We start from the raw sequence: 22,250 nt of genomic DNA on the forward strand, positions 1-22,250 counted from the left end.
AAGATAGAATGCCACTTCCACTCCTGGAATTCAACACAAATCAAGACCAACGAGGATGGAAGATCCAATGATCCAAAGTTCAATATTCGATATTGTACCCAAAGAGCCAACCTGCAATCTATGTACTCAAATGAATATTCCTACCACAGCATATGGCATGGATTCATTCAAGGGTCCAAAAATTACATTCCCAAGGTATCAGAAATGTACTGCCTTTACACTATGCTGACAAAATCTATAGTAACTACCAGCAGTCATAATTCTGTACTATAGTCTAAATGAACAGACCTCATTATTTTGAAATGAAACAAAGTTAACATACAATACAGACTTGAATGTTTCAAAGGCATGTGCATCTACATTTAAATGAGCAGAATCTTACCTAATCGTAGCTCTCCGAAATTGCCACATCCAATTTTTTTCCCAACTCTAAAGTTAGGTCCAACCATTAACACTCCAGAGTTTGAAGAGCTGCTGCCTCGTGGATTGTGACTTGATCGTCCACTAGGCCTTGCCATTCTATCATCCAGTTTGTCCTTGTCTTTCTTTTTGCTATCCATATCAAGTTTACGGTACTCCACTTTGAACTTCTTTCCCCTTTCAAGACAGGCAAGCTCAAATGGGGTAAAGTAGAAATGGACACATCACTAGTTAAGTGCTCCAGCTAGTTACTGTGAGTCAGCAAGCTGCTGCTGGCAGTCACTGCTTGTGTATTCATCCCATTCGCAAAGTATTTTTCCTTCGTAGTTGTTACAGGAAAATATAATATCAGTAGATCTTCTATCAGCACCATTTACTGGTTTTTAAAGTGCTTCTGTAACAACAACAACAACAACAACAACAACAACGTTTATTAATCAAGCATGTAAGGACAAAGGTATACAGGTAAATGTATAAATTACATACAGCATATGATTAGAAGTTTACTGTTTATTGGTTCAACAATAAACTCACAAAATATCAGAGTTGTGTGCATGTTGTTAAATGTATCACCTACATGTTACCACACAGTATCTACAAACAAAAATATACGGGTGTGAACAACCAATTAATAAATCTTTGTAAAGTCTAAAACACACAAGTCACGAAATTCAAACTGATCTCTAGAAATGTGCTGAGCTCCAACATTAGTGCACATCAAAATAACACATTAAATAAGTAGACATACCACACACCATAGCACATCCCAAGAGCAGCTAAAGCTCCCCAAGACTAAGTTGCAAAAATCTGCTAAAATTGTTTAATGATTGAGCCATCAGACTGATGGAGCCATTATATAAAAATGCCTACAGTGAACTATTATTTCACTTTAAGTTGCAATAATACATTTTCAAGAACTAGCAAGAATAGGCTTTAAATACAGTGGTGCCCCGCAAGACGAATGCCTCGCAAGACGAAAAACTCGCTAGACGAAAGGGTTTTGCGGTTTTTGAGCTGCTTCGCAATTTCCCTATGGGCTTGCTTCGCAAGACGAAAACGTCTTGCAAGTTTGTTTCCTTTTTCTTAACACCGTTAATACAGTTGCGACTTGACTTCGAGGAGCAACTCATAGAACGCGGTGTGGTAGCCTTTTTTGAGGTTTTTGGTGATTTTTGAAGCTTTTCCAAAACTTTTCCGACACCGTGCTTCGCAAGACGAAAAATTCGCTAGACGAAAAAACTCGCGGAACAAATTAATTTCGTCTTGCGAGGCACCACTGTAATAGCATCAATAGGATGCAACAAAGTACAGTGGTATCTCTGGATACGCACACCTTCAGTTGCGTATCCTTCAGGTTGCAAACGAAGCAAAACCGGAAGTATTTTTTTCCGGGTTTCACCACGCACACATGTGGAGAAGTGCTCTACCCCACGCACATGCGCAGAAGTGGTCCCTCCAGTTGCAGAAACCTCAGGATCAGACTGGAGCTCCGAACCGGATCCCATCCGCAACCAGAGGTACCACTGTAATATATTATTTCAATGTCCTCCTCTATCCCGCTTCGTGCAAAGCCTTCTATTGTGGACTAATTTTTCCCCTCTTTCCTAAAAGGTCTCTGAGATGTTGTAAAATATAATTTTAGAAGGATTCTTTATGTTCACATTACAAAATCTGTTGGACATACATAAATTCTGCAGTACCAAGTGTGAAAGAAAATTATTACAAAAACACTCTTGGATCAAGTGACTTTTGGGGTCAAAAACTGCCAAAAAGTTGAATATCTAAAACACTAACTTTAAAACACTAATTCCCCTACATGCAAAGAAATGCCGAGAGGATGAGACCAATAGTGGGTCCAACAGTCAAGAAGGCAGTTTCTGCATGTGCTATAGAGGGAAGTGAGGGGCAGATGGGGCTCTTCAACCTGGGAAGGGAGCCCATCTAGGAGAAGGAAAACTGATCCTAAACCTCTGCTGCCTTGCAGGATAGACCCTACACATATCCAGAATGGAGTCCTTAAGGCGGTTGGCTGGTGCTTTATACTTCTCCTTCCAGCAACTTCTGCAACCAAGCTGGTGCCAAACGGATTGCTCTGCTTTGGACCACATCAGCAAGGCTGCTGGGCAGCCCAGGACCTCCATACACACTCCCCAGGTTTGAGCTCTGGAAAGGTCACTTTGATGCTGCTAACACAATGATTTGACTCCCTCACCCACTGGGCGCACTCCACTGTCAAGACAGGCAGGTGCCAACAACAATTTAAATCAAGACAAAACAAAATACTAATTACAGAACATCTATCTTCTAGATGAGTCCTCCAGAATGGGAATGAGGAACCTCCAGCCCCTGAACAATACTCTTTGTCACCTCTTTAAATCAATCTCCAGGCCAAACTCAGTGTCCCAAATCCCTCTGGAGAAAGGGAGGTGAATTTAGAGAAGTATCTTGACAGCAAGCTGGATAAATCCTTAATGCCTAACAACGTAGAGCACAACTTACATTTTTTTTCACAGCCCTAATTCTATCCTGTTGTCACTGGAAAGTGTGCTGTTTATAAAGTGCCATATCCCACTGGAATGATACCCACAAGCTGAATAACTAAGCAGCAGGCATTTGATGAAAGGAAAGTGAATTCTGATATGTGAAGTAATGAGTCATCAAAATGTAACGAGCAGAGACCAATAATTCCAAAAGAAAGGAAATGAGTTTCCAAGTTTTAAATGTTAAATAACCTATTTCTCATCAACAACTGACATCAACACTTGTTTAAAAAGAATAAATATGAAAAAGAGGAAGAAAAACACCACCACCATAGAAGTACTATGATGCTCTGATGCTATTTTCAGATGCTTATCATTACTTTAATTTCATTGCCAATATAAGTAAAAAAGAACAGTTTAGAGTTGGAACTAGATTTCAAATTTCTAGGCAACACCAGATTTTTTTTTAAGGCACCTAGGATTTCTCCTAGTATTACTATAGTATCATGCAGCTTTTTCCATAGTAAATTTGTCTCTGAACTTTTCATCATTTCAAAGCATTGCTTGTTAAAGTTCCACCTTTCCAGCACACCACTTCCTGAAAGTTATGAGAACCAACATCAAATTACATAGATCCAAAAGCTAGTGATTTTTCTTACTATCATACTGAAACTATTACACAATAATGTGTCTCTTCTTTCCAAACAATTCACTTTGCTTGGCTGTTTCTCTTTATACAATTTTTACAATGAAAGCAGCCCATCTGTTGGCTACTCATTTTAATTCCCCTCCCCTAAACTCCTAATACATATTCTCCAGACCCTAGACCAGACGTTCTCAACCTTGGATCCCCAAATAATGTTGGACTACAGCTCCGATCACCCTTGCAGGAACAGTTGTGAGGGATGATGGAAGCTGTAGTCCAACAACATGGAGACCCAAGGCTGAGAAAGGATGGGCTAGACATGATTCAGATCTTCCAAATTTAACAAGAAAAAGGAAAATGTGGTGCAGAAATGGAATAAGATTTTAAAAGAAATTTAAAAATAGGAAAGCAAAAATATACAAAGAAAATAATAACAGATCTATAAAAAGGGAGGTAAATTTTTTTGCTCCTATAGGCAGCTGGAGGCATCATGCCAGTGGGTGTATCTGGAGCTAGATTGCGATGGGGAGGAAGACAAGTGAAATCCCCAAGTGTCTTCTGTTTAGCACACTCCCACTTAATAGCAAAATTCAGTATGGGGGGGCAGCTTGGTCACCCACGGTGGATCACACTTAAGTCCTGCACACATGTGATCTAAAGCAATCACTAATTTTTACACCTGACCATAATTCCTTATAAAGAGACAGAATTTATAAGTCATACTTACCCAATATAATGTTCCAATATTGATACATTTTCCCCCATCACAATTCACACATTGTTTTATTCATAGATGAATTCTGTAAAAAAGAATTAATTTAACATAAGCAATCAATCCAAAGCAATTTTGATGCTGTGACTACTCAAATCCATTTGGCCAGATACTGAAAAACACACCAACAATAAATATATTTTCCCCAGGAAGTATGGATTATTAAACAGTCATACTTTGGACTCCCTGTATACCTTGACATGCTCCTATTTGCCGATTTCTCCACAAATATTGAGTATTATGAACAAATACATAGTACATTTAGCCACTTGCTTAGTTGCATTTGGAAAAGAATATTTTCAACTGTGTCCTTCTATGAGTGGAAGGCTCTTGGAACTATAAGAGGCCCCTACTAATGGAAAAGGGGAGGCAAATTTTGCCAATTCCCACTTTCTCATGCAACCTTCTGCAACATATTCTACGTTGTTATGAAAGGGTGCCCCAAGGGGATGGAGGGGACTCTAGGAGCAAGAAGGAACTGACAAAAATTGACTCACCCCCAGCCTGTTACCAGAGGTGTCCAATGGATCAAAAGCTCTTCTGCAAAGTGAAGGGCACAACTGAATTCCATCCACTGTCACTAAAAATCAGCTTCCATTTCATAGGTATAGAAGGGAGTCAATACAACTATAATATTTAAAGAGAGTGCCAGGAAATTACAGGGTAGTCAGATTAACACCAGTTTCAGATAAACTGATGGAAAACATTTAAAATGATCAAGCATATAAACGAACAAGTCCTGTTGAAAAACAATCACCATGGTTTCTACTAAGTACTGTCTCTCTACTATGTTATGGTTCTTTGGGGAGTGTCAAAAAGCTTGTTGAGAAGTATGATCCAGTATACACTGCATACTTAAATTTTTAGAAAGCTTCTGACCAGGTTTCTCACCAATGGCTCCTGACTAAATTCACCAGTATGGACTAGGAATTGGCTGAAGAACAGAAACCAAAGAGTAGTAATAAATGTACAGTATTCACAGTGAAAGGATGCAATTAGTGGAGTGACTCAATAACCTGTATTAGGAATAGTGCTTTTAAATATGTTCATAAACAAACTGGAGTTACAAATTAGTAGTGATTTAGCTTTTGTTTCTCCAAATAATGTAGTGTCACCCAGAAATCTGGCTAACTAAGAGCTCAGAAAGGATCTCTCTGAACTATATGAAACGAACAGAACCAAAACAAGTTAAAATGCAGTTCAAAGAAAGAGTAAAGTGATACAGATGGCAGAGATCCTAACTTCACATATAGGGTCTGAATTTGCAGTGGTTTCTCACAGAAGAACTCTTTGGGTTATGATAGGTAGCTCAATGAAAATGTTGCCTCTGTGTGTGTGTGCGTGTGTGGCAACTGTGAAAAATGCAAACTCTATGTAAGCTATTAGGAAGCGATTAAAAACAAAACTGCTAGTAACAAAAACTCTTTATACAAAGTTATAGTGTGACCATGCAGTCCTTGGAACATAATGTACGGTTTGGGTCACAACATCTCAGAAAAGATATTGTAGAAGTAGAAAAAGTATAGAAAAAGCCAACCAAAAGTATCTGAGGGCTGAATCAACAGCCCTATAAGGCTACATGGGGGAAATGAAAATGGGATGGTTATGAGAGAAATTCATAAAATCATGTATGGAGAAAGTGGATAAAAAGGATGTTTCTCCCTCATAATACTAGACTCAGGGGCCATACAATGAAACTGACTAAACAGGGAATGAGAACAGACAAAAAGAAGTATATCGTCACACAGCGCATAATTTATGCAATTCACTGCCACATACATGGTGTTAGCCATTAGTAAATCGCTGTAAAAGATAGTCATAGAATTCATGAGGGATAATCCTATCAGCTGCTTCTAGTCATGACTGCTATCCAAGTTCATAGAAAATGGTGATTCAGAACTATTAAGCTTCATTCAGGTCTGTGGTGTGCCTGTGGATTTGTGTTTGAAGACTAGTACATACAGTACATTCAATACAGTGGTACCTGTGCAGTTCAAAGAAAGAGTAAAGTGATACAGATGGCAGAGATCCTAACTTCACATATAGGGTCTGAATTTGCAGTGGTTTCTCACAGAAGAACTCTTTGGGTTATGATAGGTAGCTCAATGAAAATGTTGCCTCTGTGTGTGTGTGCGTGTGTGGCAACTGTGAAAAATGCAAACTCTATGTAAGCTATTAGGAAGCGATTAAAAACAAAACTGCTAGTAACAAAAACTCTTTATACAAAGTTATAGTGTGACCATGCAGTCCTTGGAACATAATGTACGGTTTGGGTCACAACATCTCAGAAAAGATATTGTAGAAGTAGAAAAAGTATAGAAAAAGCCAACCAAAAGTATCTGAGGGCTGAATCAACAGCCCTATAAGGCTACATGGGGGAAATGAAAATGGGATGGTTATGAGAGAAATTCATAAAATCATGTATGGAGAAAGTGGATAAAAAGGATGTTTCTCCCTCATAATACTAGACTCAGGGGCCATACAATGAAACTGACTAAACAGGGAATGAGAACAGACAAAAAGAAGTATATCGTCACACAGCGCATAATTTATGCAATTCACTGCCACATACATGGTGTTAGCCATTAGTAAATCGCTGTAAAAGATAGTCATAGAATTCATGAGGGATAATCCTATCAGCTGCTTCTAGTCATGACTGCTATCCAAGTTCATAGAAAATGGTGATTCAGAACTATTAAGCTTCATTCAGGTCTGTGGTGTGCCTGTGGATTTGTGTTTGAAGACTAGTACATACAGTACATTCAATACAGTGGTACCTTGGTTTAAGAACAGTCTAGTTTAAGAAAGATTCGGTTTACAAACTCCACAAAACCGGAAATAGTGTCCCAGTTTGAGAACTTTACCTCGGTCTAAGAACGGAATCCAAACGGTGGAAGGGCGGTGGCGGGAGACCTCATTAGGGAAAGTGCGGCTCAGTTTAAGAACGGACGTCCGGAATGGATTACGTTCGTAAACCAAGGTACCACTGTACTCACATTGATTTTAAATGTACTTTAATTGCTTATATTGTTTTTTTATTATATTACAATTTTGATTCTATGAAATACAATACAGGTAACTCACAACTTTCACAGAGGTTAGGTTCCGGGGTGCCAAAATTGCATATAGTCAAAAAAACTCCTTGAAACTGCTCCCGAACAAGCATCTTACCTTCCACAGCCAGCACACCTAGCAGGTCTTACCCCCACCCCAAGCATCACAGAGAACTTTTAAGCTCTCTGCCTTGCTCACCAAGCTCTGCAATATCTCACAGGGTCTCACAGAAGCCTCTCAGAGCCCAGTAAGCAAGTATGAGACCTTAAAAGATCTTTCCAGTCCAGGAAAACCCTGCACAAAAAGAGCATTTTAAGCCCTCCGCCTTCCATGCATTTAATTTGTGTGATTTCAACCAGCTGGTCTTCAACCGTGTAAAGTTGAAATTGCACAAGTTAAATGCATATAAGTTGTGGGTTATCTATACAGTATATAACTAATAAAAGCGATAAAAATAAAATCAGAAATCATACAGCATCTAGCACAGTGCATTGCAATTGCTACAACAGGCAGAAATCATTAAGTGGTCCACCAAGACCCTCAGCAAGTTTCAAATGGCCTATGGGGGAAAGGTTTGGGAACCACTAGTCTAACACCACCTACAGACAGAGGTACTGAAAACACACACACACACACACTTGCACCTCTCCCTATTTCAGCACCTTTCCCCTTGAATTTATCCAGCACTGGAGTTCCACTGGGAAGGAAAACTCTAAACCTGAGAGTGGTATGTTACAAGCTGTAGAGGTAAGAGTTGTATGTGGCAGAATGGTTCAGCAGCACACATGCCCTAACGCTGCATTACATTACATTACACACACTTTAAATGTAGTTAGGGAACAGATCATATATTTGGAAGACATGGGCCTTCTGCCATCACTTAGCGTCATGCCACTTTAAGCAAGCCAGTGTGACACACTCTTCTGGGTGAAACACTTATCAATCATTGAATATTCCATTAGGCCAGGCATGCCTTTCTACTGGTAAGTAGCCTACTTTTTCAACTGTATCATGGTGTATGTGGTGTATTCCGTACATTTATGGAATGTAAACATTGTCCTCTTACATAAGGAGTGCAGTGGCAATTCCGCCTTACAACAGCGTTCTGATTTGGTCTAGGCTCAAAGTTGTCAAGTGATTTCAGTTAATTTGCCACATTTAATCCCAGCACTCTGTCCACCATTGATCTGCCTATGCAGCGATCAAACAATGGGCAAATATTAAGCTTTTCTGTTACTATTCTAAATAATGCTTTTTCTAAAAATAAGTAAATCACAAGTTAACTTATATAGAAAATTGTGATTCAGAACTATCATCATAGCAATATGTTGATAATAAATGCATGCAGAGAAAATATAAAGTATTTAATAATATACATTGGCACTTTAGCATTTCTGGCACTCTACAGAGTCGATATTTACAATAGCATACAATACAATGATTCAAGTGGGTTTTTATGATGTATATGTCTGCATGTGTCGAATGAGATCTCTGTAGATCTGAAGCTCTCACTCATTTCTCCATACAAATAAGATTAGCATGCCTACCAAAGTCAGCAGTATGCAGAGGTAGTTTCTGGAAATGTTAATAAGCTAACAATCTTATGCATGTCTACTGAGAAGTCCTAATGAGTTCAATTGTACTACTCCAGGTGAATATCGTGCACAGAATTCTATAACTAAATCATAACTTGGGGGGTGAGACAAAGAGATAAATAATCACTATGGATGAGAGCTGGACAAAAAAACCTGACTATGACATTTCACTTACACACACTAAATGATAGGCAACAGCAAAGTTTTGCTTGAACCCTTTTGTAGAAAAATTAAGTTATGCAGCAAGTATTCTTCTAAGCAATTACTGTGAGGTGAGCCTGTCTGACAATGTTTTTAGCCAATGAGAAGTCAGAGCTGTGATGATAAGCAAGTTATTTGACTCCAAGGCAACAAGAATTGCTGATGGGAGGGTCCTAAAGAGATGCTGTTTTCACTTCCCATTGGGTGCACTTTAGAGGCTTCTGTCTTATTTTCTAGTCCTCAGAATCACCATAGTTTACCCTTCCTTTTCCCTTAGTAACCAGGATGAATCTTTCCCATGGGTGGATTTATCTGAGATCAGGTAATCCCTAGAAGTTGTTTTCTTAAAATACTACTAGTTTCTTATGTCATTGTTGCATGGCCAAGCCTCTTCTTGTATGAAAATATAATTCTGGGAAAAGCTTCACCAAGACTGTATTGTCCAACTGTCTAGTTTCTACAAAGTTCATATTGTTTTCCAGTTGCTCTTCCTTCATGCCTTTGTAGTTTGGTGAGCATTTGAGGTGAGGTGATGAAACAAGCCAAAGTTAGAGGAGAGTGATGGGTTCAGATGTAACACCCAGCCATAGTTGAATCACACCAAAGTTCACAAGCCAACCATAGATACTGTGGTTTGTTGGCAGCAAACAAACCATACTTAAGCTGTTGGGCAGGATTAATACATAATGCCACACTATAGTTTAATACACCATGGTTTTATGTGAGAACTACAGGCCAAAGTTTCATTATTCCAAGACTCTAGTGCTAGTATCTGTTCTGCAGAAGTTACCTCAACCATTACTTTTCAAGATTACTTCATGCTACACTTTCACCAGAATACCCTCAATTTTTTAAAGCATCAGTTTCAGAAAATATGCAAGGCAGCTCCATAACTTGTAAGAGCAAAAAAAAGATATGCACAAAGAGGCCCTAGCACTAAGCAAAAGGAAAATCCATAATTGATATTTATCTGTATAATTGTTTGATAAGAATGTATTATTTTGATTTCTGGTATTTCTTGAGATCCCACATACAGCAAGTAAATTACTGAGGACTGAAGCTTTTTCAAAAGACAAAGAAGTAGTCTTTAAGCCAACTTGACATTTCACACAAAGGAAGTTTTTATGCACTGAGGTATATGACATGCAAAAATTACAGGTAGAATTTTTTAATTGGACAGGCCTTCAGCTGAACGCATGCTGCATTTAAAGCGTATAAACTTTTGAGGGAGAAATAAAATATTCACCTTAAGTACCCTATAGTGTTTGCCATTCACTCTTACTGGCTATCCAGTAGCCAGCACAGTAGCTTAATTAACCAATCTTCCAAGCAGAGGCATAGGAGCAGGCCTACAGAAAAGAGACCTCTTAAGTATTGTTTACAAGGCTGCAATCAATTATTTGCAGCTACGGAAAATGCCCAGCAGCCGAGAAAGAATAAATATGGGCCTTACAGGAAATGGGCATTGCATTCAAGTACAAGGCTCGGCCATCCAAATGGACCATCCTACCTTTGTATGCTGGGGAGGTGGGGAAGGGAAAGGCAACAACCACCACCACACAGCAACACAAACCGCACACATGCGGCATCATGGTAATAAATCCCGTCTGTTAAGGGCTCGTCCCTCCTAGGGAAGAGATTAGGTTGCTAATTCCCTTCTGCTTTCTGGTTGGAGGAGCAGGCAACCCCGCTAGCCTTCGCCCTCGTCGCCCCTGCCTCCCACCCCCATTAACACTCCTCCGCAAGGCGATGGGCAGATGCGCCAGCCTGTGTGCCTGTGTACGTACCACTGCTACCCTCATGTATTATGCACATACACACAATTCCACCCCCACATGCACGCGCACACACAAAAAATACGCACACTGATGGGGGGGGATGGAAATCACACCACACTCCCATACACAGCACAACAACAGACTGACTCACGGCGATGAAACCCACGTATATAGATAGCGCTCGTTGTCCCCACCCTTATAAGCTCCAGTTGGGACGCGGGTTTCGGAGCGAACCTCCCTTGTGGAAACACAAAACAAGCTCCGGGAGTCCCAGCCACCCGCAAGGTACGAGATTCCCCCTTCCCTTCCCCCTCCCCGCAATAAAACACACACACACACACAACACTCCACCCTTCTCCTCACAAAAGCAACATGCCTCCCAATCCACAGGCGAGGCAGGGCCCCAATCCCGCCACGGCCATATTTCTACCACCACCTTCTCCACCTCCCATTGTGTACCGTTCGAGGAGGACCCCCCCCCCAAACCTCCACAGGAACCCCGCGCCGCCAACCGCCAACCCGGCCCCATCACACACACACCCGCGCGCGCCTGGCTCTCGTGAGGCGGCCGTACCTTGAGGGAAGGAGAGAGGTCTCGCGCGCGGGGAGAGGTCGCGGCCGACTCCGGCCTTGTCCTTCTCTCTCGCTGTGGCGGCGGCGGCTGAGGAGGAGGGGGAGGGGCGCAGGTGCCTCGCGGGGGCAGCAGGAACCGGGAGGGAAGAGAAGGAGGAGGAAGGAAGGTGGCGCTGCTGCTGGCGCTGCTGCTGAGGCGGCGAGCGGGCGAAGGGAGGCGAGAAAGGCAGAGAGAGAGAGAAAAGAGGGAAGGGGAGGAGTCTCCGCGGCTCCTGGCCGGCGCAGGGAAATAAAAGAGGGCGGACGGCGCTTTCGCGGGGTCGACAACAGGCGCCACGGAGCCGTCGCCTCTCCTGAGGCAAAGATGGGAGAGAGAGAGAGAGGGCGAAAGACTGCCGGGAGGTGAGGGACCAGCGGCGGAAGTCTCCCCTGTGGCGGCGGCGGCGGCGGCAAGCGGAGGCGGCCTCCCGCCTCGCTCCCGTCGCCCCGCCTCGCAGGCAACGGCCGCAGTTAGCTGCGCCGGCCGGCGGCCTAGGAGGGGCGGGGCTACGCCGAAGTGGGCGGAGACGCGCCCACGAGCCAGCCGGCCATGAGGAGGGCTTTTTTTTGTTGTTCTCTCTTCAACCCCCACCCCTCCCCCTCAAAAAAAAAAAACCTCCCCTCCCCTGCCAACCTCGAATTCGTAGGCAAAGTGGGCGGTGCCCGAGGGCGGGGGAGGTGAGTGACGCAAAAGGGGAGGAGCTTCTGGGGCGGGCAGGGCCGTGAGAGAATCCGCGGCGGGGGCAGGGAAAGGGCACACGAGCTGGTTGTGTGGAGTCTCTTCTCCGGCAGCCGCCTGCCTCTCCTCGCCTTGAGGGATGGGCGTCGCGGCCAATCAGCAAGCGCGCAGGGAGGACGTAGGCAAGGTGCTACGTTACGAGGGAAGCGGTGGGAAAGTGTGGGTTCCGTGGGAGGCGTGCAGTGGTTGCGCTGACTTTTACCCGGCAGCGCAGAAGCATCTGGCTCCGTTTGCGCTGTTTGTTTGGAAGTGTCCCAAGTAACCAGCCTTCCTATGGTTGGTGGTCAGCCAGTTCCTACTCAAGAGTAGACCCACTGAAGTTCTGGAGAGAGGGAGGAAAGTTTTCTATCAACTCTTTATCATGTTCATGGTTACCTAAAAAGCTTCAATTTTTTTAAGCTTTCCTCACTGGAGAGTTGCTCCAATCCCTCGATCATTTAGGGAGCCCTTTTCTGAACCTTTTCCAGATCTACTATACTGTGATTGCCGAAGAATTGATGCTTTTGAATTCTGGTGCTGGAGGAGACTCTTGAGAGTCCCATGGACTGCAAGAAGATCAAACCTATCCATTCTGAAGGAAATCAGCCCTGAGTGCTCACTGGAAGGACAGATTGTGAAGCTGAGGCTCCAATACTTTGGCCACCTCGTGAGAAGAGAAGACTCCCTGGAAAAGATGGAGGGTACAAGGAGAAGGGGACGACAGAGGACGAGATGGTTGGACAGTGTTCTCGAAGCTACGAACATGAGTTTGACCAAACTGCAGGAGGCAGTGGAAGACAGGAGTGCCTGGCGTGCTCTGGTCCATGGGGTCACAAAGAGTCGGACACGACTAAACGAATAAACAACAACAAAATCCTTTTTTGAGATGAACAGAACTGAGAACAGTATTCCAAGTGTGGTTGTGCCATAGTTTCGTTTCATTCCCTTTCCTAATGATCCCTAACACTGAATTCAACTTTTTCGCTACAACCTCGGTGTTTCATTCCTAAACAGTCACCATCAGTTGAGACCACATTAGCATACATGTGAAATTAGGAATTTTTTGTCCAATGTACACCACTTTACACTTGCTTACATTGAATTGCATTTGCCTTTTACTTCTCATTCACCCTGTTTAAAGATCTCTTTTTGGAGCGCCTGACAATCCCTTTTTTATTTAACCATCCTGAACAATTCAGGCACCCTACTACTCACCCCTAACTCTAGGTGATTTATAAACAAGTCAAAAGCCACAGGCCCCAGTACCAGACCTTTAGGGACTCCACTTTCTGCACCCTTCTGTTGGGATAATTCTCTGCTCCTACTCTGCTTCCTGTTCTGTAACCAACTATAATAAAGGTGTTAAGTTGGGTGCCAGACTTCTAACTCCTGGATCCAGCAAGTGTTAAAAGCTCAAGCCAGGTTAGCATCCTGGGTAATGGGCCATTAAGAGAACCAAGGATCAAGGGCTTTTGCAAGATGGCAAATGCGTAGGGACCCCTTCCCTCAACAGATAAAGCCAGAATTTTAGGGTGTGACCCTAGATGCAAAAGCTGCAGGCTGGGAAGGAAGAGAAGTAGAGCAATGACTGGTTTCTGTTTGAATCCAAGGCTGTTGTTATAGGAGAAATAAGACCCTGTAGGGTTACTGTATTTTCTGGTGTATAAGACTACTTTTTAACCCAGGAAAATCTTCTCAAAAGTCGAGGGTTGTCTTATACGCCAGCTACAGCAGCAGTTCCTGCAGCAACTCCCCACCAAAGGATAAAACGACAGCAAATTAAATCAGAGCACACCAAGCTCTCTAGATGAAGCAGAAATACGCTTGAAAATTGGCCCCAGAAGCCCCCGGCCACTGGGACGTGGAGCGGATTTCCGAACCGGACTGGAGACTTATTTTTTTAATTTTTATTTGGTGTGCGTTGGATAGTCTTATATGGCAAGTATATCCCAAACTCTATATTTTAACTGGAAAAGTTGGGGGGCTCATCTTATACGCCCAGTCGTCTTATACGCCGGAAAATATGGTATATTGGCTCGGGTAATATTTATGTATAAATAAACCATCTAATGCTATGGGAGCTCTGTTGCGAATGGCAGTGGACACCAGTAATAATTGAGCATGGTGACTGACGGTGGTGTTAGGTCTTTTTTTGGTGCTGGAAGTATATATACCATGTTACACTTAACTATTAGCACCTAGATGACAGGTGATCTTCTAGTACTATTGGATAAAAGTTTCTGTACAAACAGCGTAATATTTTATCTGAGAAGTTTTTATAGGTTGCTTTCAGCCTGTTCAATTTACAAGTATTACCCTAAAGAACATCCTTTAGGACCCAAAATGCATCTTCTTCTTTTTAATGCAAGACTGCAAACCATTCAGTTCTTTGGTTTCACAGCAAGGACATTTTGTTTATTGATTTTGAAAAACAAATAGGCTGCTTTTCTGTTCCCCAAAGCGTGTAAAATACTGCTAAATACCCAACAGTAAAATAACGAGAATAAAAATAATAGAAATTTCCATATTTATACAGCAATTTTGCTGGTTGTTTTATGATGTTTTGGCAGCATTGCCTACATACCAACTGCAAAATAAATTAAGCTCTTTTTGTCTCGAAAATAATTTTAGTAGAAATCTCTTTAATACTCCATCTGGGGGTTTTCTTAAATTAATTATTTCCTTGTAGACTGGTTGAATACAGTCTAGAAATGAATATAACGTGCAAATTACATTTATCACAAGCTCCACATATATTTCAGGGTGTTCAACTATTTGTCTTCATAACAGTCAATATTCAGCAGGCAGTTTTGCTCCTGCCTGTTTCTGCTTACTCATCGCATTTTGGCCTTGCAGTGTATCAAGAGAAGAAAAAGTCAGTATCGGAAGGATATAATTCAGGAGTGCTCAACTCAAAAGTTCTTTCAGGACCACCCTTTAAATTTTTACTAAAGACTGCCACATTTTTATGCTGAGCACAAACTATTACAATGTTAACTGTGGAGTTTTTCTTTTTAAACCATTCTCTCAAATGCCTTTTTTTTCTGATGGTGCTCCACATAGCACAAATCTGTCTAAATTGCACATTTCCGCTTACTCCTTCTCCACTCCATGGTCTGGCATCTATGATCAATTACACACATACATTTAAGCACACTCAACACATGTTTAAAGCACATGGCTTCCTCCAAAGAATCGAGGGAACTGTAGTTTGTTAATGGTGCTTGGTATTATTAATCTGTGCGAGAGAAATTGGAAGTTCCTGGGATTCTACAAGGGAAGCCATGTGCATACAGCATCCTTCTTAAAGGACTGTCTCACACTTTCCCTTCCATGAATCCATACAGTGGTACCTCGGGTTACAGACGCTTCAGGTTACAGACGCTTCAGGTTACAGACTCTGCTAACCCAGAAATATTACCTTGGGTTAAGAACTTTCCTTCAGGATGAGAACAGAAATCGTGCTCCGGCGGTGCGGTGGCAGCAGGAGGCCCCATTAGCTAAAGTGGTGCTTCAGGTTAAGAACAGTTTCAGGTTAAGTACGGACCTCTGAAACGAATTAAGTACTTAACCTGAGGTACCACTGTACTGCCCAGCAGTCTGCAGCCACCTTCCATTAGTTTTTCCAATGAGGGCATCTTCACTCCATCTCTTTCCAGTTCATCATGCTTCTGTTAGTTCCTTCAATCACATTTGTGTTTTTGGCAGTCATCTCAATCACTTCCACCTTATTAGTGAGCTAGTTTGGTGTTTTAAAAAAATTGATATACGGTAAATGGAAGCCAGTCTTTTCTTCATTAACAAAAATGTCCAAATATTGGTTCCTTCAAAACAACTTCTTTGTTTTGCAGCGATTTCTAACTTGTTTCCATGATTTCTTGCAGGGTGTTTTGATATCTCTCTTGTCAATTCCCACCTCACTTTGCCATTCCTGAAAACTTCACGTACCCTTATAAGTATCATCACTTGTTTTAAAAATCATCTGCCCCATTCTTGCTGGGGGATTCCCTTTTAAAATTTTGTATACCTTTATATAAAGAAATATTGCATTTAAACTAAAGCATGTGGATTATGAACATGATATCCTTTTTTGCAATAGTTCACCAAAACCAAGAGCTCATCCATACTTAAAAAATCCAGATTTTCAATCATCGCTTTGTCCTCACACTGCCCAGAACCAAGTGGTTTGTGTACGGGCTATTTTTAAAACCCGGATCTTCTGTGTCCATCTCCCCCTTATTTATCATTAATATCTTCACCTCTAACCCTGTCTCCATGGAAACTGCTCTTACCTATTGAAGTGAGCATGCTCGACGGAACCTTTTTTCTCCGCCTCCAGGACATGCACAGATTAATCTGCAGATCTGTTTATTGGAAAATAAAATAACTTCCCTAACAACTATATGTGCACAAAGTGGGTGATGTGCAGTTTAACACTCTATTGATGCCAGAGGACTCAAGGGAAAGGATCGATATTAGTGCATGTTAAAAAAAAGTTTGTTGTTTTTTTTAAAAAAGAGTGTTTCATTAATGTTGTAGTAAGGCAGCATGGGACGCGGGTGGCGCTGTGGGTTAAACCACAGAGCCTAGGACTTGCTGATCAGAAGGTCGGCGGTTCGAATCCCCGCAACGGGGTGAGCTCCCGTTGCTCGGTCCCCGCTCCTGCCAACCTAGCAGTTCGAAAACACATCAAAGCGCAAGTAGATAAATAGGTACCACTCCAGCAGGAAGGTAAACGGCGTTTCCGTGCGCTGCTTTGGTTCGCCAGAAGCGGCTTAGTCATGCTGGCCACATGACCTGGAAGCTGTCTGTGGACAAACGCCGGCTCCCTCGGCCAGTAAAGCGAGATGAGCGCCGCAACCCCAGAGTCGGTCACGACTGGACCTAACGGTTAGGGGTCCCTTTACCTTTACCTAAGGCAACATCAATCAATTCCAACAAAACTCACAGAGTGTTACATGCTTATATTGGTCACATAAAAGAAAGAAAAGGAGCAAGGAAATTGTCAAATAACTAAATCATTGAACACATTGCCAAGGCCTCAACTATCCATGACATAGCATCTCCATAAGTAAGAATTGATACCTGGAGGTCTCACATTAACATCACTTCTATTTGTATAGCTCATATATGATTGTGTTTAGTTTGGCTTTTAAGAACCCTTTTGTTGTTGTTGTTGTTGTTGTTGTTGTTATTAAATGCTTGGCAAGAGACAGATCCCAAACTTCTTTAATGATCTTGGGTTGGATCCAGAGCTGCGTTTAATAGAGCTCTACTAGCTAGATGCTCCATTAGGAGGAAGAGGTGGTTTTCAAACAATGCTTCTTCCCCTATTCCTCTGCCCAAAATCCATTCTGGTGGTGATAGAGAGAACTGTCAGAAGAAGAAGGGGCCGCCAAAATCACTGCTGACCCATCCTCCTGTAGGTAAAGGTAAAGGGACCCCTGACCATTAGGTCCAGTCGTGTCCGACTCTGGGGTTGCGGCGCTCATCTCGCTTTATTGGCCGAGGGAGCCGGCGTACAGCTTCTGGGTCATGTGGCCAGCATGACTAAGCCACTTCTGGCGAACCAGAGCAGCACACAGAAACGCTGTTTACCTTCCCGCTGGAGCAGTACCTATTTATCTACTTGCACTTTGACATGCTTTCAAACTGCTAGGTTGGCAGGAGCTGAGACCGAGCAACAGGAGCTCACCCCGTCTCAAGGATTCGAACCGCCGACCTTCTGATCGGCAAGTCCTAGGCTCTGTGGTTTAACCGACAGCACCACCTGCATCCTGCAGGTGGGGGCATCTAATTAGCTGACAGGGCGCATGAGCGTAGCCAGGGTTTTCGTTGGGACGGCAGGACTTTGTTAGGGGGGACAGGACTCTTGTTAGTGGGGGGGCAGAACTGATGTGATTGGTCAGTTAAGTGTTTTTATTGTTTTACTTGATCTTGGGGGGGGGGACCTGCCCCTCCGCCACCCCCCGGCTACGCCCATGACAGGGATTCTTTGCGCAGACCTTCCTTCATGGAGACAGGTGTCCAATCTTTGGGTATTTGAAATTCTCCTAAGAGAGGCAGAAATAGACAGAGAGCAGATAAACATGGTTTATTGTTAAGCAAGACTTAACTTGCTAGCTTTGGAGCGGTGGTACAGCGTATAGTTAGAGTACTAAAGTGGGGTTCCAGACACTCTTTTTCTAGAAAAATAGCAATACACACACATCCTGAGCCTAAGATGGAGGCGTTCACAGCATTAACAGCCGAAGAAGGTCTTGTTTCCCCCATTCCTGCAGCCTTGGATTCAAACAGAACTCAACCATCACCCTGTCTCTCACTCTCCCCAGCTTGCTGCTTTTCTTCTAGCTCACACCACTCTCAAATATCTGTTCTTAACTCTGGCTTTGTCCTTCTAATGATCTATGAGTTGATCCATTTGCCGCCCTCACACAGATCTCCTTCCTTTGTTCCCCTCAATGGCCCATCACCTAGGCAATCACTTCCCCAGGAGGCTAACCTGGCTATTCTGATAATTAGAAGGGGGCCCAGGCATTAGAAGGGTCTCAGCACACAGCCTACTCCCCACTGCCAACTCATAACAATAAAATAATTGAGGTAATACTTTGAACTTACCATGAAGTTACTCAGAAGCATCCACTGCATTCATTTGTACAGCTTCAGAGAGAAATCACTTTTTATTCTGAAGTGTAGCTTGCTTTTCTTCTGGGGTACAAGCAGCTGCAATGCAAGCTTCAAAGCAGCCGCCAGCTGTAGAAATGGCTTTCTACTGCTCATGCGTATCTTTTTCTTGGATTGTGGCCAATATCAGGGCAGCGCAAGTAATGTGAAACCTTGATACATAAAGCTCAAAAGTGCACAATAGGCAGGAGCAGCAACAAATGCATGTAAATACAGTGGCACCTCAGGTTAAGTACTTAATTCGTTCCGGAGGTCCGTTCGTAACCTGAAACTGTTCTTAACCTGAAGCACCACTTTCGCTAATGGGGCCTCCTGCTGCTGCTGCTGCCGCGCCGCCGGAGCCCGATTTCTGTTCTTATCCTGAAGCACTATTTCTGGGTTAGTGGAGTGTGTAAACTGAAGTGTATGTAACCTGAAGCGTATGTAACCCGAGGTACCACTGTAATCAGAAAGTTCAAAACTCTAGGCAGGAGATAAAAGGTAAAGGAGCCCTGACAGTTAAGTCCATACACGAACGACTCTGCGGTTGTGGCGCTCATCTCACTTTACTGGCTGAGCGAGCCGGCGTTTGTCCACAGACAGTTTTTCCGGGTCATGTGGCCAGCATGACTAAGCCGCTTCTGGCGAAACCAGAGCAGCGCACAGAAACGCCCTTTACCTTCCCGCCGGAGCGGTACCTATTTCTCTACTTGCACTTTGACGTGCTTTCGAACTGCTAGGTTGGCAGGAGCTGGGACCGATCAATGGGAGCCCACCCCGTCACGGGGATTCGAACCGCTAACCTTCCGATCGGCAAGCCCTAGGCTCTGTGGTTTAGACCACAGTGCCCCCCACGTCCCATGTACAATGGAAGCTTACCCCGTCACAGAGGCAGGAGATAATATGCTGCAATTGAAAGAGCAGCTACAATACATTCCATACTCATGTACGTGCTGATTAAATCAGTGTACTTTTCAGTGAAGTGCCTCATTGTCAGATGTGTGTGACTGCTTTTGAAATAAATTCAGAAACCCGGAAGTACCCAGGCTGGAAGAGCAAATACAACTGGGTAAATATTAATCAACTCTCCTTTTTAAAATAAATAAATATGGAAGACGGTAACTTTCTGCCTCTTATGCTCATATTATTTCTGTGGGTCTCTGGTCTTGGTTTGGCATCCCAAATGTATACAGCCAAAATTGGGCATTTTTCAGTTCTATTGATTTCAGTGGAAGAATTCAACACATTCTTACGTCTATTTCACTGGAACCCAATGGAACCCAAAACTACTTAATTAATCATGCCTATCTATCTATCTATCTATCTATATATATATATATAAAGGCACCAGTTTGGTACCTCTGGATATACTTTTCAGGTCTTCCCTACATTCTGGTTGATTTCAGCAAAAGCTCCTGAGAAAAAACAGCAGTAAGCTGGTGAATTCTGTGGAAACTTCCAGGCCTGTTTATTGGGCATTCATCCTGATTTCTTTGCACAAAGGCTATATGATGCTCACCTACACATCCATTCAGATTTGTTTGTGCAGAGGATATGTGACATTGCATCAAGAAAATGTTAAGCCACACCTTCTAGTCCATTTTCTGGTCACTTAAAGTAAAGGGACCCCTGACCATTAGGTCCAGTCGTGACCAACTCTGGGGTTGTGGCGCTCATTTCGCTTTATTGGCCGAGGGAGCCAAGGTTCGTCCGCAGACAGCTTCCGGCTCATGTGGCCAGCATGACTAAGCCGCTTCTGGCAAACCAGAGCAACACACGGAAACGCCATTTACCTTCCCGCTGGAGCGGTACCTATTTATCTACTTGCACTTTGTGCTTTCAAACTGCTAGGTTGGCAGGAGCTGGGACCGAACAACAGGAGCTCACCCTGCCGCAGGGATTCGAACCGCCGACCTTCTGATCGGCAAGTCCTAGCCTCTGTGGTTTAACACTTACCTTATCGCAAAAATTCTGATTTCTCTTTTTCTTTTGGGGGGAACTGGATATGTTCTACAAGAGTGCCAGGGTGTGCATTCTACTTTAACTGTACAACCAAAGCCTTTTGAATATAGCAGGTCACCTTTTTCCAAAACATGGAGCTTAACGTGCAGATATCAAGCGGCACTGAGGTAAAGCCCTGCTATTATTTCCAGTAATCCTTTGATAGAAATGATTTTTTTTAAAAAAAGATAAGAATTAAAAGATTAGGACTGCTGTGGAGAACCACCCACATACGCCAGCCCTGTCCCATCCAACTACAACAGGAGGAAGACCAAAGCAACAACTGGTTGGAAAGAAGGGAATGAAGCCTATAGGAAGCCTTGGGCAATTTTAAATGCCTTGGGGAGACAGGAGAGGGAAACTCTGGAAGGGATGGCATAGATGCAAGGCGAAAGGGGGCAGATAATCAGCAAAGCAGTGGCACTGACAGGTTTGTGGCAGAAACCACGTACTGGTTCTCTGAACCAGTAAACCTAAATAGCCACATCCTTGTGCACATTACTGACTCAAAACACAGCAAGGCCATTTCCCCCATTGCCTTTCAAGTTGCATTTTTAGATTGCTGTACAGAAAAGGAAGGGGACAGGGATATCTTCACTCAATGCACATTGCCTTATTTGTTTCCCCGTGCTCGCAAACTCCTATCCAACAGTGTTGTCATCTGCGCATACACAACACGTCAGAATGTAGACCCCACAGCTGAACCGCAACCTAAGTTTTCATATTGGATAGAAGCTGGTTTGAGGGGAAATACATCAAACAAGGGTGTTTCTCAAGAAACTATAGGATACATATGGATTGTGGCTGATGCCATGTGTACTTGGCTTGACATACCAGTGATGGGAGCGCAGCGAAGCCGGAGTAAATGGTAATGTGTACACAGCCAAAGTTGCCACTCCAAGAATAGGATAGGGGAGTCAAATGAAGTCTGGAGGAGGAATCTATAGCTATTCCAGTCAGGTGGGAGGCACTTATAAGCAGCCTCTCTGGTTTAAGCAAACCTGTCTCTGCCCCCCAAACTCAATGTCTTGGGATCCCATTGGCTTTATGGAGATGAGAGCCTTAACCCCTTATGACTACTATCATTGCTCCTCCATGGTACAAGCAACTGGAGGGCTTGAGATGACAACCCCCCTTCCCACTTACCAGGAAAACCCCAAAAAGGAATCAGAAGAGAAGAAAATTAAAACTGAATCCTTAAGGAATTACCGTTGGGGAGGGGGAGGAATCGGCCTCTGATTAGATGCCTCAGTTGCCAGGATTGGGCCTGAGGAGGGATGTTGAGACAGTACCCACTGATTCAACTTGGA

General features: G+C 43.2%; 1 protein-coding gene across 6 annotated transcripts in view; it reads right to left on the reverse strand.

The window, feature by feature from the left end:
• Positions 1 to 4,350, reverse strand: part of CSNK1G3 (casein kinase 1 gamma 3) — a 43,221-nt gene extending 38,871 nt beyond the window's left edge. For all 6 annotated transcript variants that reach the window (XM_081213788.1, XM_081213787.1, XM_081213786.1 and 3 more), the window contains exons 1-2: positions 4,274 to 4,350; positions 383 to 814 (exon numbers count right to left, since the gene is read on the reverse strand). In XM_081213788.1, the coding sequence (XP_081069914.1) occupies positions 383 to 560 (178 nt within the window). In that variant the 5' untranslated portion in view covers positions 561 to 814; positions 4,274 to 4,350. The remainder of the gene's footprint in view (positions 1 to 382; positions 815 to 4,273) is intronic.
• Positions 4,351 to 22,250: the final 17,900 nt, after the last annotated feature.

Source organism: Podarcis bocagei, assembly GCF_964188305.1.
Source record: "Podarcis bocagei genome assembly, chromosome: 11".
NCBI classification, from domain to species: domain Eukaryota; kingdom Metazoa; phylum Chordata; class Lepidosauria; order Squamata; family Lacertidae; genus Podarcis; species Podarcis bocagei.